This window comes from Jaculus jaculus, chromosome 2 (genome assembly GCF_020740685.1).
Source record: "Jaculus jaculus isolate mJacJac1 chromosome 2, mJacJac1.mat.Y.cur, whole genome shotgun sequence".
Lineage (NCBI taxonomy): Eukaryota > Metazoa > Chordata > Mammalia > Rodentia > Dipodidae > Jaculus > Jaculus jaculus.
This window is the reverse complement of record NC_059103.1, coordinates 130,803,471-130,831,101: the sequence shown is the minus strand read 5'-3', so window position 1 is coordinate 130,831,101 and position 27,631 is coordinate 130,803,471. Positions and strand designations below refer to the sequence as shown.

Here is a 27,631-nt window from a genome sequence, read left to right as displayed (position 1 = left end):
GCCAGCCTGGGCAGGACCCTGAATAAAAAACAGGTAAGTACATAAAAAAGATGTTCTCTTAATTCCCTCAAACATAAGATTCAGTAAGATGAAGGAGAAAACGCAAAGGCAGAAACAAACACTTCAGATCATCCCATGTAACCTTCCCTGCAGAGTTTAAGAACACTGTCTTCTAGGAAGGCTCTGAAGTCTGGTTCAAATCATGCTCCGAAACTCCATGTTAGCCAGCCACTCACTCCTCCTACTTGGGCTTCCCTCACTAGCCACAGGCAGCAATAGCACTGGCTCCATGGTGCTTCACTCACACCAGACTGAAATGAAAATATTTCTTAGGAAGATTCAAGGTCTAGTCTCAAGAACTCATTCCACTGGAAGAAAAAAATATGCATTTTCCAATGTACAAAGTTGAGTTTCTTCAAAGCCGTATCATTAAATGATGAATGGTGAATAGTGGCATGGGCACTAAGATCAGTTCGGAGCTCTTGCGGGTTACAAGCAGCTGACAAGGAGTACTCTTAGCATTTGATGCTCACAGGAACAGAATCATGTTGTATTCTCTATTTACAGAAGCTCACAGGAATAGACCCTTTTGTAATACATTTTATTAAATTCTCTCTACTAAAGTCTTTCAGTTGAGTAGTTAAGTTTCCTATGCCTTGTGCAGGTCTAATCTTATTTTCCATGTTCAAAGAATTCCATTTCAGAAGACAATCTAAGGCACTTTCGATGCACAGGGCCAGTTAGCTTCCAATATTAACAGTAATGGCAGTGGCTAGCTGCAATCACAGATCTATGAGGTGGAGGTTCCAAGGGTTCCTTTTCCACAGTCACAATGGGTATATTTTCATCCCAGGATTTGGGGAAGCTGAATCTCACGGTCCAAAAGGAACTTAGATATGCTGTCCTGTCACATGTGGAGTGAAGGAATAGCCTGTGTGTGCACTGAGGGAGGACATGGAAGGAGAGAACAGAAACATAACAACTTCATCCACAGCACCTCTTGTTTTGACTGGAGAGAAATCAGGGTTTGTATGTGGGATGGAACCGAAAACAGCAGATCTTATATTTTACATCAAGAGTCCAAAGGTCAATAAGGTAGTAGCTCTTGACAGAGAAAGAGAGTGTATGTGCACACACGTGTGCTTAAAGTGGGTCTATTTTAGCTCTACATGGGTTTTTCCACACACTCGTTTCTGGCATCAAGCTCTGGTCTGCAGGACACCAGAGCGCCTTTGTGTCCCTTGCTGACACTGAGGCATTGTGTTTTTCTACCCATTATCCAAGGATAAATGACCTAGATAGTGTGCCTATTAAAGCCTCATTTTTCTTTTGCCCTTTTGTTCTTCAGTGTACCACATTATCACATGCTGCACACATTGTAAGTATTCCTGGTCTCAGATGCCCTTTGGGGAGAGTAAGAGGAGATTTTTGTGTGGGTTTCTATTCAAATGTCTGGCATAGAATTATATGAAGGTAATTCAAGGTTTTCCTTCCCATCTAGTCTTGAAGACAGTTTAGTGTGTTACTAACAGCTAATCTAGTATTAGAAGATATGTCAAGAAACTACAAAAGCCAGAATGCTGTATTTGCATCTATTGCGAATACAAAAAAATAGAATGAACACCAGTTCCCCTGCACACTACATTCTATAATTCCATCTCTGCATATCATGGGTCACTTTTATTAAAAGCATCATTACTACAGTTGGCAGCAATTTACATTTTATCTTACATGATAGCAGTTTTCAAAGAAAAAAATAAAAGGACATCACAACAAAGAAAAACAATACATTTACAAAGTCCTGTCTGTAAACTTCAAGGCTAGTTTAGAGCTGAGGTAATGCTGTTTTAGCTTTGTGGCTAAAGTAACAAAGTCCTTTAATTTAAAAAAGGTACCTGATTCTCACTTCTCTCACTCTTTTATTTATTCTTCTATTTGTTTATACCAGTGCATTACAAGACCACGAGACAATGGAACTGCAGTTCTGTCTGGCAAGAACCCTCCCAGTAGGATAATTTTCCAAAGGGACCCTTCACATTCAACAGCTGCCTTATTATTGCTGCACCTCGGGACAGAGGCGTTCACACTAACGTGGAGATTGTCAGAGTGTATGGATGTGTGTGTATGCACAAGTGTGGGAACCCCATACAGTCAAAAAAGGGAAACGAATGAGCAAGTATGATATGTACGGTAAATTTCATCTTGACCTTCACAGCAAAAAAATTAAAAGTTAAAATTAAAAAAATTAAATATATAACTTCATACTTCCTTTGAGCAGCACTTCCTTCCATTAGTGCCACCCGGTTACAAATTGCTCTTTATTATAATACCAATGGTACCAAAGAAAAGCAGAGCATTATGTAAATTTCCTTAAAAAGACATGATCACCTCTCAAATTTCATCTCTCCTAGGGATAATAAATAATGCACTGCACAATACTTAATGACCAAGATACCTTCTGACACACCTGCATAACATGACTTGGACTTTTTTTTTTTTTTTTTTTTTTTTTGCTACACTATGTTACAGAACAGCTTATAAAACTAGGTATGAACATTAACTGTGAGTGTAAACAGTAGGACTACCACTTGTCAAAAGTTTTCAACACTTTCACGGGAACGGGTGCCGGTCACTCCACGTTCCTGGTGTTTTCTACCTCCTCCCCGCCATCGTCGAGGGAGTCCAGCTCTTCACCCTGTGCTATGTCGTCCTCCAAGACGGAGGACTCGGCCGTCTTGTCCAGGCTCTCCTCGGCGTCGCTGCCCTCCAGGGCTTCCCCGTCTTTACAAGGGCCTCCCTCGGCCTTGTCAGCAGCCTTGTCTTCGCTGGGGCCCACGGCGCTCTGCAGTCCGGCCAGCGTCGGGAAGCCGGGCAGCGTCAGTCCCCCGAGTCCTGGAGGTAGAAACATGGATGGGTAGAAGAGGCCTGGGGCCACGGTGGACAGGAGGAAGGGGTTGAAGGCCAGCGGGTTGGAGGGCAAGCTGGCCGGGGCAGTAGCAGCACCAACGGGTCCGTTCGCAGCGTCAGGGGCCGAGGCGGCGTCTGTGCTCTTGTCGGCCTCTTTGTTCTCGTCCTCGGCCTCGCCCTTCTCGTCCGCCTTGGGGGCGCCGTCCTCGGGCTCGCCCTGACTCTGGCTCGGGGCAGTAGTGGCGTTTCCAGTAGCAGCTGAGAGGGGCGCGTTGAGCAGCCCGCCCAGGCCGAACACGCTGGGCAGGCCGGCCATGCCCGGCAGCATCAGCGGCAGCACGGCCGCAGGGTTCTTGGCGTCGCCGCCCGCGGGGCCCGCGGCCAGTCCCGGAGGGAAGCCCATGAGGCCCGCCAGCTGCAGGGACTGCAGGGACTGCAGGTTCTGGAGGCTGGTCAGGTCCATGCCCGCGAACAGGCTGTTCACCAGCAGAGGGTTGATGCCCGACGTGGAGGCCACGGCGGCGGCGGCCGCGGCCCGCGCCATCTCGCTCTTGGGCCTCCGTCCTCTCCGGCTGGCGCCTTCGCCGCGCACCACGGGCCCGGTGAGCAGGCGGTCAAACATGGACTCGGGGACGAAGCCCTGGGACAAGGGGACAGACCCACGAGGAAACCTTAACATGCTACACAAGGAAAGCACTTCCATTCCAAAAGCTTAATGTTAGAGCTCTGCAAGCGTTTTCTTCACCATTACGTTAGGTTGTTGAGGTGTGAAAAATTTTAGAAACAACCGTTCAAGGCTACCCCAAGACTAGGGAAATGTCAAGTTAGCAGCATCCTTAGCTAACTTAAGAAGAAACACATCTAAAAGCAGCGTATCACTAGGTGATTAGTGCATGAAATGTGCAAGTCCAGACCATTAGGCTACACACACCTCAAGTAGACACTTTTCATTTGTAAATTAACTGTCAACCAAATACCTGTCAGTTATAAAAGATTTTGTGAGGGCGAAAATTTATAAAATTGCATAGTGAAGGGACAGTATAATAAGAGTTGTATATAAGTTATTTTATGCCCCTGTTGTATATTTTGGATATTTCAAATATACGGAAAAAATGAGAAAAAAAAGTAGTAACGTAGAAATTTTAGTAAGTTAAAATCACATGAGCATGTGTATCAGGAGAATAAGCCATGTTTACATAAAAACCTGTACAGGTATGTTTTCTACACACTGCCTTTAGGCGGATAGCTGGGAGTTCAAGGTGAGCCTGGGACTACATAGGTCCAGCAGGGCTAGAGTGAGACCCTACCTCAGAAAACAAAACAAAACAAAAATTTCAAACGTGGAAAAAATTCCGAGGTCCTTCCATGGGTGATGAGCTAAGAGGCTGGGCCAGGCTACTGTCAGGGTTGTGCAGTACAAGGAAAGTAAGGTGGAAGGTTAGGAAGCTGTACTGTTACTGTGATGGCAGTTCATAGCACTGTGTTTGTTACAACTGGTAGAAAGGTCAACTTTGTCAATTTTATTGTATGATTTAAACAAAGCAATCAGGATGACATAACTTATTTTAAGGAAGTAATGATGACGATGATGATGATTATTATTTTAGTTTTTTGAGGTAGGGTCTCACACTAGCCCTGGTAGACATGCAATTCACTATGTAGTCTTAGGTGGCCTCAAACTCATGGTGATCCTCCCACCTCTGCCTAAGTGCTGGGATTAAAGGTGTGCACCATTACGGCTTTGGTAAAATATTTTTATGCAGAATTGTTTATTTTAAAACTGGAAACCACAACTAATAGTCTTAATGCTCTCAATCGGTATGAATTCCATTGCTCAGACAATCTATTAAATAAGAGAACTTGGATCAAGTCCACTTCCAGGGCTGAGAGCATGTGTGTCTACACAATTAGAGCTGACAAATTAGTCTACTTCAGATTAGTGATGTATTGGTATTAGAAAGATGTATTGATGATGTAGGAAATGAGGCATCAGACATTTCTTTTACACTAAGTACAAGTTAGAAGTGAATAATTAATGGGCAACTGAAAATAAAGAAAAATGTAGGAAAACAGTTCTGTGTGTATGGCTTTCTTGACAGAAATGTGGAATTTGCACTTACAGACTGCTTAACTATGTCAGTCCAATCTGGAGCAACTGCAAATTCAGGATTTTCTTCCAGCCACCTGGGTAGATCCTTCATTGGAGGGGCCATGGCTCCACCCATCTGGGAAGAGGCACTTGGTTAATGACTAAAACCCCACCAAGTCTCCCCTCCCCATATGATTCCCTTCTATATATACAAACATACACAGATTCTAGAAGAAACAGGACTCCCCTCCCCCCAATCAATAATGGCAGGATAAAACACTTCTTTCTGGGTGAGAAATTCTGCAGAGATCAATTCCCTTTTTCAACATTTACCTTCTTCCCATTCCGTTTATTAACAACAGGCACCCTTTCTTCTCCTGTCAAAGTGTTTATATCCAATTTATTGGGATTTCGACATCTATGTCGTTTCTGTTTCGGTTTCTGAAACGAGGAAAATAGCACATCTGCATTCTTCTGCAAAAGAAAAAAGATGTACTTAATAACTTCAGAGCTGCAGAAAGGCTTAGTGGTTGAGGCACTTTCCTGAAAAGCCTAAGAACCCAGTTTCAATTCCCCAATACCCATGTAAACCAGATACACAAGGTGGCACATGTGTCTGAAGTTCATTTTTGGTGGCTATAGGCCTTGTTGTGCCCATATTCTCTCTCTGCCTCTTTCTCTCTTAAATAAATAAAATATATTTTTTTAAAAAACCATCTAGTCCTGACCCTTTTCTATATAATGCCAGAGAGAACCGTTTCAATCATGAAGTATTAACAACCATTTTCTTGGAAAGGAAGTCCCCACCCCTGACCTATCCATCAAAGAACCAACAAACAGGCAAGCTGAGAATCTGCTTCATCAAGAATGCCATGTAAAGCTTTTCTTCATGGGCCGAGGGTTTGGCTTATTGATGGAGTACTTACATAACACGTGTGAGGCCCTGGGCTCAATGCCCAGCACCTGGGGGACAAAAAGGGGGTGTCTCTAAACATTTACTCATGTAATGATACTCTTCACAGTATTTTCTATAGTTCCATTACTAATGTCTAATCTGAGACTTGCACTGAACATAGATATCTTATCTGACAAGAAGAAATTTCAGAGTCACCCAGGAATAAGAAGGCAAAGAAATGCTCTTAGTAGCAAGAGATGAACTGGCTTAATTTATGGAAAACACCACATACACACAAAACCCTACATTTTTGTTTAAAAAGCTGGGAAGTAGGGGCTGGAGAGATGGCTTGGAAGTTATGGTCTTTGCCTACAAAGCCAAAGGATCCTAGTTCAATTCTCCAGGACCTACGTTAGCCAGATGTACAAGGGGGCACATGCATCTGGAGTTCCTTTGCAGTGGCTGGATGCCCTGGTATGCCCATTCTCTCTCTCTCTCTCAAATAAATAAATAAAATATATTTAAAAAACTGGGAAATAAAAGATTTTTGTGGTCAGCTAAGAAGCAGTGACAAGTCACCTGGAGCCACTATTTTATACCTAATATAAGACCTAAAGGTTAGGTGCTTAAAAAGCATTTAATAGGGCAGGGTGTGGTGGCGCACTCCAGCACTCTGGAGTCAGAGGTAGGAGGATCACCATGAGTTCGAGGCTACCCTGAGACTACAATAGTGAATTCCAAGTCAGCCTGAGCTAGAATGAAACCCTACATCAGAAAAAAAAAGAAAAAAGAAAAAAAGAAATGCATTTAGTAAACTTGGTTCAAATTAACTGGCTCAATCTCTGGAGAAAACTTTGTAGCACGTTGGGCTGGTTGTCCTTATCTAAAGCCCAATGAAAGTGTACTCAAGATTATCATCTAATGCCAAGACAGATACCTGCAAGCCAGGCTATGTAAAGAAATCACTGTTGGGAGAAGGGAGGGGCAAGGGAAACAACACAGAATAGAGCAACAGGTGTCTTTGTAGAATAGACTGCAGCTAGTTTCTCTAATATAGAAGACACAACAGAAAATGGGAAATACATAAGACTGAAAGACATTCAAGCATAAGGCAGAGTGTCCACCTTGCTGTCAAGGACTCCCTGTTAGTCGAGAAGGAAATGGACTGCTCCAACTACACTCCTGCCAACCACAAACCTGCAATACTTACTGGTACGTAACTTGGCATATCAACAGTGTAGGTAGGATGCAGCTTCAGCCAGTCAACCAAGTCCTTGTTTCTAGGAGCCTCTTCCCCCACCAGCCTCGTCCCATCTTCAAGGTTTACAACAGGGATCCTCGTGTCAGGGTCCAGCTGTCCAGGAGAAGGAATGTTTCTTATTGGTGGGGTCTCTATATCTTCTTCAAAAGCTTTGGTCACCTCAGCATCATCCTACAGAAAATGGATAAAGATCTGAATGACCATGGGATAGATTCTGACTATTCAATCTTGGGAAAATGTTTTCCCAGCCTGATAGATCTCTCACCAAAAAGGGAAAAAAGATGCTTGTAAAACAATGCCAGTTTTGGAGTGGCTGCCAAATTAGACAATATTTGTACATTTCACACAAAGTAGGAACATCAGTCCATCAAGGATCTGTGTTTTAAATTGCCAGACAAGCCACTAGGACTACAACCATGGTACTGTGTAGTTTGAACTTGAGATACTGAAAGGTGACCTCACAGGGATCCCTGGATATTGCTCCAACCACTAGTTTACCAGTAACTGGCATGCTGGCCCTTTATGGGCAGTGAAATCTTGCTGGTAAGGCAACATTTTATATCAGCTAAGTGTGGAAATACTGGACATCAACATTCTACCATCATCTGCCACTTGTCCTTCAACTCTGTTCTTTGAACTTTCAGATACCCATTTCTCTATTTCCAGGACTTCGTCATTTCCCAATGTGTTGTTATAACTTTCCTGGCTCTAGTCCCAGCCCTATTCAACCCAACCTCCATGCTACTACACCTCACCAAGTTTTCAAAAAGATGTCGCAACCAGTTCAAAAACTGGCATAGGTCAAGCCTGGCCTAGAGCAACACCCTACCTCAAAACAAACAAACAAACTGGCATTAACTCACTTCCCTACTTAAATTACTTTAATAACTGACTGCCTATTGCCTTTTAGGACATCCCCAAGTTCTTCAGAATGGAAATCTAGGCCTGTTACAATCTTTATTCTGCCCTATCTCTAAGCATATATTTGCTCAAGTACATCTTTTGTTCACCAGCAAAACTTGCAGTGACTTGCAGTCATAAGAGGTTCTCACTTGCCTCAGTCTCTGTTCCAATAAGATCTTTAATTTGTCTTAATGACAAATAACCATCACTCAGCCTTTCTTTGACCTCATAGAGCACTCCAGATGAGCCTTGGTCCCAGCACACATACCCCACTACGCCACATCAGGAACTTGAGCCTTCTCATATGCAATAACAGGAACCAGGCAGTATTTCAGTTTTTGTAACGGTGGGGGGGGGGGCAATTTGAATAGTTGTATACAGATTGTCATATATGTACGGGTTGGGAATCAAGTCTAAATATAAGTTTATGCTTTTTAAATATTTTAATTAAGCAGGTCATGGTGGCACATGCCTTTAATCCCAGCACTTGGGAGGCAGAGGTAGGAGGATCACTGTGAGTTCGAGGCCACCCTGAGACTCCATAGTGAATTCCAGGTCAGCCTGGGCTAGAGTGAGACCCTACCTCAAGAAACTAAAAAAAAAAAAAAAAAAAAAAAATATATATATATATATATATATATATATATATTTTAATTAATTTACTTTCATGTGTGTGGATGTATGTGTATATATGTATGTATATATGCATGCATGCACTGCAAAGGAATGCCAGATGTTTGCACCACCTTTTGCATCTGGTCTTATGTGGGAACCATAAGCCAGGCTGGCAGGTTTTGCAAACAAGTGCCTTTAATTACTGAACCATCTCTTCTGCCCTTCATTTCTCTTTCATATATACTTTCTATACATAGCCTTTGCAATTTTACGAGAAATACATTGCAGTAGTTTAAAATAAGTGAAATGAATGAAATTAGCCCAAGTTTAGTCCAGGGTGCTTCCTTGCAATAGGAAAATAGCTCCTGTGTTACACTACCATCTCCTGATGCCTGGCCCACAGGCAGGTGTGCCTCATATGCAAACTAAATATGATAGGGAATACAAAGAAAGGTCAAGCTGTAGAAACACCCCAATCTACTGATATTTCTGGGGAAAAGGAGTGGCTGAACAGGTTAAGGCACTGGAGATATAACTGTCTGATGCCAGGGCACCAGAAATGCTTTCTAACTTAGGGAACACACAGCCAGCCCATTACAGTCTGTATTTGCTTTAAATTCTAAAAATAACCCTATAATCAACAACTGCAATCATTATGCTACCAATGCATCAGAAATCAACACTGGAAGATGACTCCAAATCAATGTGGATGCCTCTGTTTTACACCCCCCAAAGGGGCAAAGAAATTTCTGTGTGTGCTATTCTATAATTTCTAAATCATGCCTTTTCATATCTTTTGAAAGTTATTATACCTTCTCTGGGTTAAACAATGGAAAATGGGAAACAGAATAAAAGAAACAACTGCCTTCTCTTAATCTCAAATTATAGTGTTCAGGGTGCACCAGGCCAGAACCTGGGAATATCAAGTACTAAGAACTTTTTCAGGAGAGACATGTGTATTGGTGTAAACTCTGTGTCATCAGCGAATCAGATTTTTGGGTAGTGTGGTTGAAGCAGGTTGGGGAAGAGGATTATTTAGTTATACTGCCTTTTTTTCCTTAGACTCAAACATCCACATGTTTCATCAAACTTAAGCTAGGAAAGATATGGCTTCAGATCTATAAAAACCAGCTATGAAGGTACAAGCATCCAAGCATGCATGTCACAAGTTTTGCACATGAACACAAACCTCAGGTCTGAAACTAAATATGTGCACTAATCTAACTGATCCTGGGGCCCCAAACATCAATATTTCTAAGAGCGAAGTTTTCCCCCTCAAGAATTCAGAAATAACAACTGTACACTCATAAAAAAAAACCACATTTTTGTTTTATGCTAGTCTTTCAAGAGCAATCGATACATCAGAACAGTGGGAAGAATAAATCACAAGCTACACTTGGTTCAGGCTGGGTGATCTATAGCAGTGATCAACATGATTTTCCAGCGCAGAACCATGACTGTTCATTGTAATGTTTTCTCCAGGGGAAGAAGGCAGCTTTACTATGACACTGCTGACAAGAACTAGCTCAGCGGGTTCAGCAGTCAAGGACCATGGCTGCCAACGTTGGTCTACACAGTGGGAGTGAGCTCTTCAACTTACTGCACTCAATGCTGTTCCAGTCCGTTTGTGGCTCATGAAAAGCAGGTCGAGGCCCTCCACGTTTTTCCTGCGGCCCCGCCTCCTCTTCATGGGAGGCTCTCCATCCACTAGGGAGCCATTGAGTAGATGCCTTGTGGGTGTGCGCGAAAGGCCTGCTTGGAGCAGTTCCATTTGAGTCTTAAAGGCATCAGACACTGGTGTGGGGACATTAGGCAAGATAAACTTTGAATTTAGAGATGAAAAATTTGAGGTAGAACTTGTTGCTTCTCTTGAGGCCTTTGATAAATCTACAACTTTTTCTTGTCCATTTTCTGAGACCACCTGAGACTCCCGCAGCTGGGCGACCATCTCCATGAGATTTCGCCTCTTGGCAGCTCTTTCTGCCTCTATTTCAACTTTTTTCCTCCTCCGCCGACGCTGGCGAGGGACGGAGAGGTTGAGGGCATCTTCCTAAAAAAATTCCAACAGAAGAGTTTCTGTGAGACAAGAATGTCTGCTACAGGGGCTGGCCAATAGAAGTAAAGAACAAGACACATAAGGAATTCAATGTTTCTTAATGGTAGCCAGAGCTGAGAAATAGCCACCATTTTATTCTAAAGCAAGATGAGTTACTTGGGACATGGTGTTAAACATATGTGACCCCAGCTACTTGGGAGGCTGGGACAGGAAAATCACTTGAGCCCATAATTTCAAGGCCAGTGTATGGAAATACAATGAGAGCCCATCTCAAAACCAAGTGGGCCCAGTATGCGCAAATTCCCAAACCTAGTTATGATTTACAGAGATTTCTTTTCCACAACAAAATGGAACTGCTGTGACTGACCTTGGACAACTGAGGAGAAGTGGTGACGTCTTCACTCCCACTGATGCTGGCCTGGCTGACCACAGAAAGCTCAGTAAAGCTCCTCTTCTGTAAGGGACTGTCCATGGTGGAGGGCGTGTAACCAGGGACAAGGCCCTGGAAATCAAACATCTGGCGCCTATTTACTGGCCATTTGCCTTTCAGCACAGCCTCACAGATGTTGTCTAATCGGTTTATCATTACTCTGTCCTAAAGGGAGAAGAAAACACACAGAGAACTGTAACAAAGACCTGGTTTAAATTATTAGATTTAATATATCTATCAGGATGTTAAAGACCACAAACTATTTATATAAGTCAATGAGTAAATGAGAGGGACAGGGCAGAAAACATGATACAAATGCCCAACAAAAAAGTAAATGAAACCCACTGAAATGGTTTTGCTATGGTAGGAGGTGCTAGGTAGCTCTAATAATGACAAATTTCTAGCTTTCAACTATGAACACATAAGCTAAAAAACATACCTTAAAAATTATCTCATATTTTAAAAGTAACACTCATACAGCTTCACCAAGAACCACTGGTGAACCTCCCTACACTTATCATCTTGGAGCTGTGGCCCTTCAGTCCACAGGCCGGAGTGTAGTGTGTCCCAGGAAGGGGGACATCATTAGCGTCACTATTAATAAAGTTCAGCATTATGAAGTGGGCACCAACCTAGGAACATCTAATGAATGTCAATTTGCATTCCCCACCTAGTATCGCTCCAAACTTCATTGAAGCGTGCACATTAAAAATTTCCCATTACAAAAAAAATGAGAAAAAAGAAAAAAAAAGAATAGAAAAATTTCCCACTACAGCTCTTTAGACCAAGTTTCCATAGATTACCAGAGCTTGTTATTATAAAGCTTTGACTGATCTGATTAGCTCCCCTTTATGCTCATTATGGGAGAGTCGCATGAGGAGGGACCAAAGGGACATAAAAAGGAGAAAAGAAAACTTCCCTTTGACAGTGCTCATCAGTTAGACACATCACCTTGTTTCTTAAGGAGTACTAATGTTGTGGTGCCTGGCTGGGGTTGAGCTGCCTGAAACTGGGTTTGTGTGGTACTTGTCCAGCACAGTGACTGAAGTGACTACTTTCCCACCTTGAGAAGCTGACCCAATAGACACAGGGACTATGACAGCATCATGGTACTGTGCAGATAATGACATCTGGAGCAAATGAGTCTACCTTCTCTGGAGTTACAAACTTAGTAGGTATTCAAACACACTGTCCTACATCTGAAAGTCTTCCTTCCTTTTACATTAAAAGACTGTGGTTTTAAGCTCCACCCATTTTATTTTGCTAAGGATGAATCCACTGAAACACTAATCCATATGGGGTGACTGATCTGAAAAGTACCAACAGCTCAATTTCTTGTTCTTCCATGTCATCTTCTTTATCCTATTATGAAAGTATTCTAAATATATCTTCTTTAGGTTGTTCCAGATAATTCCTTAAAAATGTAAGGAAATTCTGCAGTCTTCATAAACTGACAATGTTTACTTCAGAAAATTTAAAAGTCAAGTGGAAAAGACTTTCTCCCTGCTCTCTCTTTAAATCAACAGACCAATGATAAAAATGAAAACCTGCCAACCTTAGGCCAAAATGAGAAGGCAAACGTTCTCTCCTGAAGGAGCTGGGCTACTGAAGGGTCGCCATCCTCTATGTAGAATCCATCTCGGGTTTCATCCCGAGCAGTGCTCATAGAAGCATTGCTTTCTTCATCAAAATTCTTCCCTCGAGAGACAGCTCCTGCTGAGAAAGAAGTTAATGTGCATTACTCACAAACAGAACATACAGAAACCGAAGTTTAGGAAGGTTATCGTCAAAAGTATGAATACTAATCACTGCCATTTTACTATGCACCTACTACTCATCTGTAACAGTGTTATGTGCTTTCAAATATTTGCTGTTTAAAGCTGGAAGGGCCTGATCATGCAGATGGGTGCTTCCATCTTGCAAGTGAAGAAACAGTGGCCAACAGAAGCTCCATCACTGGCCATCTAGCACTGTGCAATGAAATTTTGGTTTTGTTACCTGAAACAGGTCCATTGTAGCCCTGGTTGGCCTTAAACTCTTAAACTACATTTGAACTCTTGATCCTCCTGTCAACATCTCCCAGGTGCTAGGGTTATAGGCATGTGTCAACATACCAGGGTCTTGCAAATCAATCTCAGAGGTAGTGATGCTAACCATGCCTCTGACCCAAAAGCTTCCATAGGACAAAGCTAAGGTTTTGGCTGACAATGGAGACTACTCCAGCAGCATACTACAGAATGGTACTGTAGTTCTACTCTGGGTCAGCTACAGCAATCTGCAGCTTAAGAGACTGGGTTACCTTGACCTCTAAGTCAAAGCACCATTGACTTAAAAATAATTAAAACCACTTTATTCAATGAGTATCCTCTTCCTTCACACTCATTTGCCTGAACTATACATGGATTTCTTAGCACACATGATTATGAAGTTAACTTCTATCCTTAAATCAGAGGTTACTAACACACATGTATAACTTCTCTTATACTTTACATTATTTGAAATGTCAAATTTGTAGACATAAAGTACGGGGGCAAAACATACATAACCACAACTGAAATTACCCCTGTACAGAAGAAAATGGATACTTACAACTCTTTTAAAAAAAAAATAAGTTTAAGTGCTTATGGCGTGACAGGGAAACTGTGTTCCACAGTAAGCTACTACGGACTCAACGGAGCCGAGCTACCCGGCATTACCTTCAGGCTGGGAGGACTCCTCTGACTTGTCGTCATCCTCCAGCTTTTCCTCCTCATCCACTTCGGAGCCTTTCTCTGAGACGGACTTGGATCCAGAGTCTGCACTGCCCTCTGTCCCCTTCAGCTCGCTCTTCACAGAGCTGGCCTCGGCCTCGAATTCCTGCTTGCTGTCCTTGGCCCCACCGTCAGCCTCCTCTTCCTCTTCTTTCCCGTCGCTTCTTTCCTTGGCCGGCAAGTGTTCAGAATCATCCACTTTGCCTTCTGCCTGATCCGTGACCTTTTCTTCATGATTGTGAGCTGAAGAGACGACTGGAGGAGGCTGCCCAAAGCCCACAGCCAGTGTGCTCAGAGAAGAGACAGTCCCAGCCCCGCGGTTCTGAGCAAAGCTTTTGTGTGCATCCAAGAAGGACAACTCGGGGTCATTGAGGATGTGGTAGTCAGTCCGACTGACCCCGTGCTTAGCAGCACCCACCAGCAGGTCCCTATCATGCCGCCCACACTCCCACCACTCGGGCAGGTCGAGGCTGGGCTGGCACAGCTTCAACCTGTCACCCAGCTGGGGGTGATGCAGGACCTGCTCGCGGACCTTCCGCAGCAGCTCGATGCGGTACAGAGTCCTGGAGGCCCGCTCCTCCGTGATGGGCTCGATGAGGGAGGCGCGGTCCGGTGGCTCTGTAACACGGAGGCACGCGTGGTTACTTGGCGGGCCCTGAGCTTGCCCTACCCTCGTGGGCATGGGCCACGTTAGCACATGGTGTGGCTGGTCAGTGTACCTACCATCGTCTGGCTTGGCGGGCATCCGACACACGCGCCTACACATGGCCACAAAGCAGCTGAAGTATTTCCCCAAGCTCTCGTCAGACTTCTTGTCAAGTCTGGCAAAGGCTCGGAATTGGTTCCAGTCAAACTGCTGCTTGACAGGGTCAAAAATAACCCCAAAGGTGGAGACCACACGGTAAAAGTCAGCCTCTTCTCTTCTTGTCCACCTGAGAAAGCAAGACAGGGGTTCACACCACACTTGAGGAAAGTTTACAGTTTATTCTTCCTCCTCCCCCGCCCTCCTGTCCATTTCTAGTACTTATTTGGGGCTAGGGGTCGGGTGACTTTGAAGCAGCAGGCCTTTCTTTGCTGGCTACTGTCTTTGATGTGACCTCTGTTTCTTGGAGGCCTAGAAGAACAGAGTAGAGGGAATGAGGGGAGCTGCAAGAAAGCTGGAGAAACTCACTTTTGCCGTTTCTCAGATATAATAGCTTCCCTTTCCGCCTCCAGTGCTCTCACTTCCTCCCGAGGCCGCCGTCTGCGCCGGTCAGTCTTCATTAGGGCCTCTTGCCTCATTTGTTGTCGTTTATAGCTGCGCTGATAGGCAGTAATGAGCCGGCGCAGACGCGTAGTCAGGGTTGAAGTGTTAGGCCAGTAAAGTTGGCCTAACTCAGCAGTACATTCACTGTGCTTGCCTGGGGAGGTGGGGAAAGCATTTCTGAAATGTCCTGTAATCTCGCAATACATAAGTTGACTCATTAGCGTGCAAATGACAGTGTGGGAAGGCTATCTCAGTGGCCTCAGTTTTGATATATAAACCAGGAGCCATGTCAGTACAGAATACATGTCAGTACAGAACTGACAAGTATTTACATTTAGCTCCTCAGTGGGAGGAAAAGAAGTTTATCAACCTTACAAAAAACAAACCAACAAACAAAAGCACTACTTTAAAATACATACTATACTATAATGGTCTCTTTGTTAATAATAATCTTGAACATAACAAATAATCACATAATTGCTATCTAGTGATTTTACTCACCTAGAAGGTCAATAGTCTAAACTGGCAACAGTTCAGATAAAAACAAATATATTACTTCCAAGAGATGTATTTTGCAGAGAGATGGCTCAGTGGTCTGCTTGTCTGACAGGCTGGGCTGAATTCCCCAGTACCCATGTAAGCCAGATGCACAAGGTGGCACATGGATCTGGAGTTCACTGGCAGTTGCAAGAGACCCTGGTGTACCCATACTCTCTCTTTCTCCCTTTCTCTGTTTGCAAATAAATACAAATATTTTAAAGATATTTAAAGATGCTTAAAATTTCCATTAACTAATATAACTATAAGTAGATCAATTATCTTAAATCAAAAAAGTCTAACCAAAAAAGTTAATGTAATGAAAACCACAAATAAGACTCTGAAGTAATCCCCACAAGGGTCAGTGTAGAAGAGAACATTTTGCAATCGCACCATCATACTGCAGAACAAGGCCTAGCTACATGAGCAAAGACTGCCCAGTCTGCTCACTGTACTCCATGGGCCTTACCTGTGGCATGCATTTCCATAGACTCATCTTTATCCTCTGGGGGAGAATTTGCAAATTCCTTGAAAGCAATACAGAAAAAAAGCTATTTGAATTTGGGGTTTCATTTCATTTTACTTTATATTTTAATGAAAAGGGCATTATCTATAAATTTTAACAAGTCTTATATGAGCATATAATATTTTAATGGCACTGTAAAAACCAACACACCCAAGTTCTTACATCAATTTCATCTTTGAATGGAGTCCTGGTTGGTTTATATTCTGGATCTTCATCTTCTCTGTCGAATTCCCCACTGTGTACAATTTGAAAAACAAAAGTTTGTATCACAGTGGTAAGTAAGAAGGAAGTGTTGGGGTAGGAGGGTAGGGTCATATTGTGCTTAGTGCTACTTGTAATTCTGACTTTGACATCAAAAGTGATTTTATCAGTGTTTCAAATACACGGCCCTCAGTGGTGGGGTGGAGATGCCACTGGGAACAGACCAGTTTCAGATTATCTAGACAATGTCCTTGGTTTAAACAGTCATTATGATGCACAGCTAGGATGTACTGGTAAACATCAATTAAGTTCAAATCAGACATAATATAGCGCCTAGTGTAGCATAAGAATAGAACCTTGCCAGTAGATATGATACTGACACAAAATTTATTAAAATTTTAAAATGTTCTTCTTACCCATCACCGCCATCTGCTAGCATGTCTGTTCCTCTTTGCTCAGCAGCAATGGCCTTGGCATCAGGCATGCCAACTCGTTCCAGAAAGCACAGTGCGGGGTCAGCTCGCATGGAGTTGTACTTCTCATAGCCTGTGCCATGCCCACCAGCCCACAGAAGACACACACAGAAACAAAGAAAGGCCCCATCACTGTCACCATCACAGCCTTACCCCAACATCAAAGATTATCATCTATGTTAAAATGAACAGACCTCATTTTAGTAGAGCATTCTAGGGAATGCTCCTTCTAGGGAGGCTTTTGGAAGTATAACTTGGAAGCCAAGTTACACTTCAGGGATGCTATCAGAATTGCCACAACACAAACAGAAAAACAGGTCCAGAATAACTGCAGGATGCCTGGGAAGATTTCTGACCCTATTTTTTCCCCCAGATCTAATTTTGCTTGACATTTAAAAGGCTTCATGATGTTTCTTTATGACCTCTGCAGGGGTACTCTGGGTCTACTCCCATCCTCCTTGAATAGCTTCGGTCCTGCAGGAACTCGCATGGCTGGCTGAAAAATCCCTGTATACGTAAGGCCAACGAACCTGTCTTATTGGGTTTAGGATGATGCATGTCAGTAAGATGACACTGTTCCCTCTATGGTTTTCAAACTGCAATTTGCTTTTTGACTGCCCAAGCTGACTAGATGGAAAATGGCAGATCCCAACAGTGCACTGCGGGAAAATGATTTTGAGGCTGAGCTCACAAAACGTGGCTGCAGTACACAGGCAGAAGAGCACAATTCAATTAGGATGTGTACTACAACACACCGCTCCTAACTGCTGTAGAGCCGCAAGCCAAACTGTAATCATGAAAGGTTTTATAAGCCATCATTCTCCCTTTTAGTCAGGCTGGGCTGCTGAGAATACCTCCGCGACCTCCAGAGAATTGGGATTATAATCAGGAATCGCTCACTGTATATATCATGCCAGGTCTGCATCCCCAGCCTTTCAAAGTTAACAAGGCTGCATCCCACTCGGGGGAGCAGCGAGTCCTCAGCACTGACATTTGTGAAATATTGCTTGGAACAAAGCCCAGGAGGCACTTGTACAGATTAATAGCAGAGGTTAAGCCCACCGTCCACTCTGACACTGGCTGGCAGAGTTGGCGAGGGAAGCTGTTTTGGAAGCAAAGTTTAGGGAAAGCTATAGTACAACTTGGCTATTATTAAAACAAATATGGTTTGGCTTGTGTTTACAGCCAAGAAAGAAATGTTTTCTTCTCAAATACTCAACAAACATTCAAAAACAGCATCTGATATTTACAGTTCATATTAGAATTTTAGCACAGAAAAATGGTAGACGCCAAGAGTCCTTTGGAACTATCCTCACTGATACCATGACTTGGGAAAAGAGTATGCAGGGAGTTCTAAATAAGGACAAAGCCATCCAGCCAGGATGCATTCAAACAGAAATGTCACCTACCATGTTTGAACACTCCGATTAAGAGGGATTTATCTGCCTCCTTATCCCACCAATCTGCAGGAACTTCAGCATGGAAAGGTTCAGGGATCCACACATCTGCTTCACTGAAAAGACAGCCATTTAGCCAATCTTTATAGAAACACTAATATTTAAAAGGAATTCTAGCTTCAGTAGCACATCTGACACATGCACTCACAGGCCCACTCTCCCCACATAAATAGCTAAGCAAGGTGGAAAAGAACCAGCCAACGTGAAGAAGGCCACCGGTAATCACCCTCTACCATGGCTAAGGGCCTTACCACAATGTGCCTCATTTTAAAGGGTACCTCAGACCACTGGTCGTTTAGTTCATTCCTTTTAAAATTTTTTTTATTTTTATTTATTCACTTGAGAGTGACAGAGAGACAGAGAGGGAGAAAGAGAGAGAATGGGCACACCAGGGCTTCCAGTGACTGCAAATGAACTCCAGACATGTGCACCCCTTGTGCATCTGGCTAATGTGGGTTCTGGGGAATCGAGCCTTGATCCGGGGTCCTTAGGCTTCATAGGCAAGCACTTAACCACTAAGCCATCTCTCCAGCCCTCATTCCTTTTTGTAGCAGACAAATATACAGAAATGGGCCTTTCTTCAATGTCATCACATCAGAAGATAACCATTTGCATTCAAGATGCAAAGAAAGGAAGTGAGCTACTAATGGTGTGAGAAGGCCATGGTATAAACACAAGCCATGAAGTCTCCCATCCACCTGGATTAGCCAGTAGAGGGACAGAACACATGCGCACTTCACCAACCTGGAATCAGCACCCTCAAGGATCTTATGTGCCTGGTCTCCTATCACTTCTTGTCTTAGGTAGTACAGCATGCGGACACGCAGCAGGACCCTGGAGAGGAAGACAGAGGGGAAAAAGTTCTTAACTTCAGTACTGTTTGCCAACAGTGGCTTTTGGCAGCTGCTGCTGTTCATCCATCATCCTGCCAAGGCTGATTAGCCATGCTGTATGGTAGGCTTGAAGCGTGACAGATGGTGGCACATAATCACCTCTGTGTGGTGCTTTCTGCTGGCTTCCAACAGGCCTGCCTGGCAACCGCTCACGCTGCACAGAGAGGGAGCGAGCTCAGCCCAGCCCAGGCGCACTTCATTTAGTTCTACCTAGTGCAGCTTGTGAAGTTTAGACACGTACCCTACCACTGCCTCTGAAGTATTGAAGCAAGTTTGTAAACAACTGAGCAGATGGCTTTCAGTAACTGTTCTGCTTCATTATCTCATAAAATTTCCTCAGCTGCTGCCTTAATACCATTTTTGGAAGCACATCAGAAGTTGTAGGAATAAACGAGATATAAAATCTGGTTTTACTACCTTACAATAAACCCTCAATATGGAATGTCAGGTTTTTCAGATTATACAACTTTGCTCCCGAGGAACAGAGACGGTGATGGGGTGGATAGGAGGTAGGTTCTCACTCTCCTCAGGGAATGCTAGACATGTATAGTCCCTCTAGCTCAGAGGGCCTGGTTGTGGTTTAAAAATAATAAACACCACAAGATTAAAATGTATCCAATTCATTGACACCCATTTGCAATGAACTCATTTTTAAACCCCTTGGCATAATTTGGGAACCAGATTTTCAATTCTTCTTGGATTTCCTCAATGACAAAAACACGATTTTTTCAATAAAATCCATCTGCCATTATCTCAAAGGACATCCCTGTACTCCAAATCTCACATTCCCTGCTGGGCCGCCCCTACTGTGCATCCAGGATTGGGACTCAAAGGCCACCCTCTTGGCAAGGACCAATTTCTCCAGTGCCATTTCCCTTGCTGAATAATCCTGACACATACTTGCAAAACACTTTACACCAATGCATACCATTTACACATACTGGCTCATTTGTTCTTCATGATGACCCTAGCTGAAGTAGGGCAAGTTCCAGTTTCCATATAACCAATGTGAACACTGTGGGTAACAGAAGACAAGCTATAAACTCAAGGTCTCAGTCACCTTGAGTATAAGCACTCAGAACTAGGATTCATCCCAAGGATATTCCTTTAAAATATCCCCCACGAAGCACAGGGAAGATGGCTCAGCAGTTAAAGGCACCTGCTTGTAAAGCCTATGGGCTTGGGTTCAATTGCCAAGTCATCCACATAAGCTGGATGCAAAAAGTAATGCAAGTGCCTGGCATTTACATGCAGTAGCAACAGGCTCTGACATGTCCATGTGCTGTGCGTATGCACGCGCGCGCACACACACACAAACACTCTTTTTTTTAATCTCCCTGAGTCCACTTGTGGCCAGCAGGAGTTTTAGATGGGCAAACTGTAGAGCTGCAAATAGTCAAAAATATGCCATGGTAAAACAATCATTGTGGATAATGCCCTTTTGTTATTCTTTCTTTTGTTTACTTGAGATTAAACACTGACTTTGCCACAATGAACCAATGAATGGAAAGTGATAGTATGGTCAGTACTGTGTTTATCCTCTGCTTAAAGAGTTTGCACAGGAAGTTCAGAAAGGGTAGTTCCAAAGGAAATCCCCTTTACCTGTGGCTGGAGTCTTTACTGTTCACAGCAAAACTTGACATACATGGGCAGGAGCCTAATGGTTTCTCTTCCTTTTAGTAGAAGACAAAGATTTCCAAGTCGGGGCAATCTTAGTTATGTGGAGACTTTTCTATGAGCTAACTATAAATGGCTTCTTTTTTCAGAAAAGAAATTCAAACCAATGCCAGGGACAAGTGGAGTGCTGCCAATAGAGTGTGCAATGCCGGCTAGGCTCACCACAGGGAGGAGAAAGGAAGGCCAGAGCATGGCTCCTGACCCCAGGGAGTCTGCACTCTGTGACAGATGGACATGACTGGGCCTTACCCACATTCCTTCCTCTATTTCACTAGTGACAATTTGCTGGAGAAGCCCCAGCCCAGGGCCACACACAACACTCAATAATCTGTACCCTGACTCATCCTGTTTTGGCCTCTCATGGTCTTGCAACTTGTGGGGGGAAAAAAAGCAGTCAATTATTTTCTCAGGCTACTCCTCAATTTTATTTGAAAAAAGGAGGAGGAGGAGTTGGTGGGGGGGGGGGGGACTAGGCATGCCAGGGCCTCCAGCTCCTACAAATGAACTCTAGATGCATGTGCCATCTTGTGCATCTGGCTTACATGGGTCCTGGGGAACTGAACCTGGGTCCATTAGCTTTGTAGGCAAGTGTCTTAATCGCTAAGCCATCTTTCCAGCCCTGGGGATTCATTTCTATCTTAACATCAATATTTCCTTCACTTTCCATCTGACAAGATCTACTCTCACAGCAGCACGGTCTACTGGGAAAGGACAATGGATCACTCACTCCATCTCAAAGATGAGCCTGAATACATCAACATCCTTCTCGAAAGGAGTGAAAATGTACAAAAGCCCCAATTCCTCTCATGTCCACAGTGAGAAACCGATACACAGGAAAATGGGAAGTGAAAGCGACCACAGCCCCAACAGCACCCGGGAGCGGGACCCACTGTCCCACATTGAACCACCTTGTTTCCTTTGTTAGACGCCAGAGCTCAGACGGCTACTGACCCAGAGTTGACATCAACCACAAGGACACATAAGTTTTCTAATAGCTCAGCTTTTAGTAAGCAATCCCATGTCCACAGCCACCACAGTACCAAGTCTCTCTTCTTCTCCACTTCATCCTTCTCTTCCTTCTTTCCTCCTCTCTCTCCTTTTGACAGGGTCTCATTCTAACCCAGGCTGACTTAGTGCTCATGGGGTAGCTCAGGCTGGCCTCCAACCATGGGAATCCTCCCCCCTAAGGCCCTGAGTGCTAGGATTAGAGGCAAGAGACACCATGCCTAACTACAAGTTTCAGAGATACCAAATGATTTGAGGTGATAATTCCAAAGTCCTCTTTGAATTTCTCAAGAGCCCCTGGGATCTATGGTGGTCGAAAGGAGGTCAACATGTCAACATCTGCTTTGCCCTTGGCTGGCTGAGAGATAAACTACTCAGCAGAGGACTCCAAATTCTGGTCAGTTAAATGGGAAAAAACTGCAACTGTGATTCGCTGCAGTCCTAACTACTCAGGAGGCTGAGGTACAGGAGCCAAGAAGTTTGAGGACAGTAATGGTGAGAGTCTACCTACCTCAAGAAGAAAAGATAAAATAAATTTAAAAAGCTGCGTACACAGGTAATGGTTAAAGTATTTGCCTAGCATGAACAAACACCTGGGTTTAATTCCCAGCATTATGATTAACCGATTGGATAATTAATAAAAATAAAATAAGCAAGGCTATTTTAGGCCACCCAAGACAGATAATCCATACACAATGTACAGAAGCACATTGCTAGTATGCTTAGACTGCTGTTACTATTAAAACAGTACTAGTTATTTACATCCTGCCTTGCCTCATCCAATGAGATCTTGTTGCTGACCTTGTCACTCTGAGAAATTTTCTAAAGGCCACACAAGTCTGGGAGGTGGCTGGGCTGTTCAGCACTACTGTCTCAACTACTGACCCTCAGAAAGGCCCACTCAGTGGACAACACAGAAGATGTACATGGAAAGTCCTAGGCAAGGAAATGAATTTATGTTCCACATTCTTCAATAATTTGAGTTTCTAGAAGCAGAAAATAGAGAGTATGATTCTAAACACATAGGACCTAGTAATGAATTTACTAAAACAAAAATACTGTTACCTCCCAATGGAACTGGCCAGTTGAAGGTGGAGTCATATAAATTATGTAAAATGAACCACGATTCTTGATCAGATATTAGCTGAAGGCCAGTCATCTGTAACGCTCACAACTGCATTACTTATGACAGTGGAAAACAATCCTAATGTCCATCAATGGATGAATGCATCAACAAGATGACACACACACACATAAACAGACAATGGAATAGTATTCATCTATCAAAAGTGTTTTGACACGTTGAAAACATGACTCTAAGTGAAACCAGCCAGACTTAACAGGATAAACGCCGTGGAACTCCACTCACAAGGCAGCTAGAACAGGCAAGTTAATGGCTGCCAGAGCTGGAGGCAGGGAAAGGGGCAGGCTGCGAGGGGACCAACGAGTGTGTGCTGGAGAGATGGTGGTGATGGGTAGCTGCACTGTGAATGCAACAAGTTGCTCATTTACAAACAGTGCATTTTTCTTAAACCACTTACAATGAGTCACCTGAGGCGCCACCTCGCTCCCTGCCACGCCCTCATTGGGAAGAGCACCGGTTTCGCTGGCAGACCCAGGTACCTACTTGTTACAGTGGTGCTTCAGGTGCCTCTTGTAGCTGTCTTCCTGGAACAGGGTATCTGGGTTGCAGCCAGCCAGCCAGTCCGCATCCTGTACCACTGGTTGTGTGCTCTGGGCTTTCACTTTCTTCCCCTTCCTACCCCTCGGCACAGGGGCTGACAGACCTAGAAGAACCACAGTCGCTGTCACAGAGCTCTTATGCTGCACATTGCTGTCATGGGCAGATACTGAAAGGGACAGGTGGGGAATTATAGGGTTTACACTGCCTCCTTTTACCAGGGAGCACTGCTGTTTCCAGAAACTTTCTGTGATCCAGAAGCACACAAAGCACAAGGCCGACCTACCGGAATGATTGAGCAAGGCTCGCGTCTGGCCGTCAGCAGTGGGTGTGATCAGGTCCCAGATGAAGCTCTTGATGTTCTCGTCCCCTCTATAGTGGTTGAGACAGTACACCAGGATGGTTCTGCAGATGGTTTCCACGTCTTGCTCAGTGAGCTGACGTTTGTAGCGCCCGTGGGACAGAATGTCTGTCCAGCGGCCCCAGCTGTGAAACAAACAGGCAGCGTGTGGATAGGGCCTCTGACTGCAGATGTGGCCTCTTCCTTGATAGTCAGGGAAATCCCAAGTCAACATTAGCAATATTTTATATCAGGGGAGAGGAAAACAATGCATGCAAAAGAGTGAAACACAACCCCTCACAGAGGGAGTACACTGTGCAAACACTCCTATGCTGCACTGGTGGAGAAGACTTGGCCTTGGCTGCAGACAGTAGCAAACATCCTTTCCCAGGGCCTACCTTTCACCCTAGTCAGGCCTCTCCCCATACTTTGGCTATCTATCTATCTATCCATCCATCCATCCATCCATCATCTATCTGTGTGTGTGTGCTTGCCAGGATCTCTTACCACAAATGAATGCCAGATACCTGTACCACTTTTTATGTCTGGCTTTGCAGAGTTGGCTGGGGAACTGAACGTGGACTGGCAGTCTTTGCAAGCAAGCACCTTTAACCACTGAGCCCTCTTCCCATCCATTACACCCAGTTTCTTCCTAGCTCCTGTGAACTTCTTTTGGCCTCAAGAATGGACCTCAGCTCTAGGACTTTGTACTTGTTGTCCTCTTCTCTTTTACAAGCCCCAGTACTTCCCCATAGATGGGAGACTCCTAGTATCCATCTGCCACAGATTGCTCATGCTAACTTTCTCTCCACAGAAGAGGGACAGTAATATTGAGCTCTGACTTATAGGTGCTAAGTTCCTATGTTCCATTACCTACATACTACCTTGTCTAGTATTCTCATGACACACTGTTAGTTCTGCTGCTATGCTTGTCTTGATCACAATGGTACAGTACACCTGGTATCTGAAAGTATCCTGAAAGTCCAGCCCACAGTAGGTATTCAACCCAATGTGGGAAGAGGGAAGGCATGACTGAAAGACAGAATGCTCTCAGTGTCCTTCTTAAGAGTCAGGCGTTACTACTACAGTCGAATCCTATGGTCTCCAGTAAAAGTTGTAACTATGATCATTAGGCTGAAGTAAGTAAAGCTCTGAAGCAGGGCGAGTTCAGTTCTATGTATAGGCAACAGAAAGACTCAGTGTGTACAATAAGTATAGCCTACAGAGCTGCTGATACAGGAAGGGCTTCCACTGGACTTTGTGTACACCACACAGCTGCACTTATGCAGCACTGGCTATGTCTGGCATTGCTCTGTGAACTGAGGATACAAAGAAAGAGTACCTGTCCTCAAGGAGCTGCTCAGTGGGACTCCATCAAGAATGGCAGGTTGGGCTAGAAAAATGGCTTAGCTGTTAAGGGCTTGCCTGAGAAGTCTAAGGACTCATCAGGTCCTACATAACACAGAAGCACAAGGTGACTCAAGCACACAAGGTTCAAGGTTCAAGGCCCTGGTGTGCCAACTCTCTGATAGAAAAAAGTAGAAAGAAGGGCTGGAGAGATGGCTTAGTGGGTAAGGCACTTGCCTGTGAAGCCTAGGGACTCATGTTCAACTCTCCAGTTCCCATAAAAGACAAATGCACAAGGTGACAGAAACGTACAAAGTCGCAGAAGTGCGTAAGATGATGCACACATTTGGAGTTTGATTACAGTGGCTGAAGGCCCTGGCACACCAATTCTCTCTTTCTCATTAGAAAAAGGCAGATCACTCAAGAGTCATGAAACAACATGATGAGTGTGATGAGAATGTGAGTCCAGGGTGTAAGGAAGGAGTCTGTACCAGGTGTTGCAGGGGAGCAGGTATAAGGCTTATCACGTTTGAGGTTTGGGACAGGAAGGATGAACCTAGCTAATGGGAACAGCCTGAGCAAAGACAGAGATGACATGGACATCCAAGGAGAGGAAGCAGAGTGTCTAAACTTGGCTTGGACTGTTAGAAAAACAGACAAGGGCCACCTACAGAACCCTGCACTCTTCACAAACATGTCTGTCTCTACTCTGCACTATGGTGAACCCCTGGAAGAAACCATCACAGAGAGGTCAGCATCAGGACAGCAGAAAGACTGCTTTTATGGCAGTTTTTATTTTAATGGAATTTACCTACAGTCTCACAGTCTGTGAGATAACTTATAGTACTGATTCGGGTGAGCACCCTGCTATTCAAAGTACTGAAGGCCTTATGATACTACAAAAATGAATCCAGTGTGTTGGGAGCAAACTTCCCAGCAGAAGGAATGGAACACACTCACAAAGTTAAAATGATCACTCAGGTCTTAGATGAGGTTACTGCTGTTGGCAATATTTTTTAAGAATACATTTGTGTGTATGCATGTGCACACCAGGGTCTCAAAATCACTACAGGGCAGGAGAGATGCTTCAGTGGTTAAGACACCTGCCTGTGAAGCTTAAGAACTCATGTTCAAATCTCCAGGTCCCAAGTAAAGCCAGACGCACAGTAATGCAAGCAGACAATGTTGCACAGGGGGTGCACATGCCTGGAGTTCATTTGCAGCAAGTGAAGGCCTTGGCATGCCCATTCTTTCTCTCTCTCAAAAAAAGCAACAAACAAGCCGGGCGTGGTGGCACACGCCTTTAATCCCAGCACTCGGGAGGCAGAGGTAGGAGGATCGCCGCGAGTTTGAGGCCACCCTGAGACTCCATAGTGAATTCCAGGTCAGCCTGAGCCAGAGTGAGACCCTACCTCGAAAAACCAAAAAAAAAAAAAAATTAAATTAAAAAAAGCAACAAACAAACAAACAAAAAAATACACCACCTACTATAAATGAACTCAACACATGTGCCACTTTTCCTATTTGGCTTCATTTTGGTCATTGGGGAACTGAACTCTGGCAATCAGGCTTTGCAAGCAAGGGCCTTTCACTACTGAACCACCTCTCCAGTTTTTTGTTTATTTTTACTTATTTATTTGAGAGCAACAGAGAGAGAAAGGCAGATAGAGAAGAGAACGGGTGCGCCAGGGCCTCTAGACACTGCAAACGAACTCCAGATGTGTGTGCCACATGTGCATCTGGCTAAAGTGGGTCCTGGGAAATCGAGCCTTGAACTGGGGTCCGTAGGCTTCACAGGCAAGCTCTTAACCACACAGCCATCTATCCAGCCCTGTAGTAACTTTTTTTAAAAAATAATTTTTATTTATTTGTGCATGCACATGCATTTGTGTGTGTGTGTGTGTGTGTGTGTGTCCATCCCAGGGTCTCTGGCCACTGCAAAGCAATGGCTGTCTAGCTTTGCCTCAGTGGCTGGGGAATTGAAATCTGGGACAGTAGGCTTTGCAAGCAAGTGCCTTTAACTACTGAACTATCTCCTAGGCCCCCATTTTGGTAGTTTTCATAGCAGAAAATTGTTAAAATATTGCTATCATAAAGTTTATGTGATGGTAAGTAAAAAAGATTTTGCAGTTTTAGAGTATTCTCAGTTATTAATAATCTACAAGTAACTTTGGACATGCCAGAATTCCTTAAGATACTTACTAGCCTTCACTCCTAACTTAGGGGACTATTTTATACTTGGGAGGGTCTGAACACATCTGGACACTTTCACCAGGCTGGAGGCAGATACTGCAGAGGCATTCGCCTGGTGGTGTGAAGAGGAGTCGGGCTAATCCAAACAC

General features: G+C 44.0%; 1 protein-coding gene across 3 annotated transcripts in view; it reads right to left on the bottom strand.

Annotated features, from left to right (window-relative positions):
* Positions 1 to 1,578: 1,578 nt before the first annotated feature.
* The window catches only part of Chd7 (chromodomain helicase DNA binding protein 7), a 202,830-nt gene continuing 176,777 nt past the window's right edge, over positions 1,579 to 27,631 (bottom strand). The window contains exons 22-38 of one of the 3 annotated variants that reach the window (XM_045142576.1): positions 23,889 to 24,088; positions 23,549 to 23,708; positions 19,091 to 19,180; positions 18,299 to 18,402; positions 16,833 to 16,962; positions 16,378 to 16,450; positions 16,159 to 16,216; positions 15,078 to 15,306; positions 14,630 to 14,838; positions 13,853 to 14,524; positions 12,712 to 12,872; positions 11,094 to 11,321; positions 10,271 to 10,720; positions 7,102 to 7,323; positions 5,330 to 5,470; positions 5,028 to 5,132; positions 1,579 to 3,547 (exon numbers count right to left, since the gene is read on the bottom strand). In XM_045142576.1, coding sequence (XP_044998511.1) covers positions 2,630 to 3,547; positions 5,028 to 5,132; positions 5,330 to 5,470; positions 7,102 to 7,323; positions 10,271 to 10,720; positions 11,094 to 11,321; positions 12,712 to 12,872; positions 13,853 to 14,524; positions 14,630 to 14,838; positions 15,078 to 15,306; positions 16,159 to 16,216; positions 16,378 to 16,450; positions 16,833 to 16,962; positions 18,299 to 18,402; positions 19,091 to 19,180; positions 23,549 to 23,708; positions 23,889 to 24,088 — 4,150 coding nt within the window. In that variant the 3' untranslated portion in view covers positions 1,579 to 2,629. The remainder of the gene's footprint in view (positions 3,548 to 5,027; positions 5,133 to 5,329; positions 5,471 to 7,101; positions 7,324 to 10,270; positions 10,721 to 11,093; positions 11,322 to 12,711; positions 12,873 to 13,852; positions 14,525 to 14,629; positions 14,839 to 15,077; positions 15,307 to 16,158; positions 16,217 to 16,377; positions 16,451 to 16,832; positions 16,963 to 18,298; positions 18,403 to 19,090; positions 19,181 to 23,548; positions 23,709 to 23,888; positions 24,089 to 27,631) is intronic. The other 2 variants (XM_045142578.1, XM_045142577.1) reach the window with 2 other exon arrangements.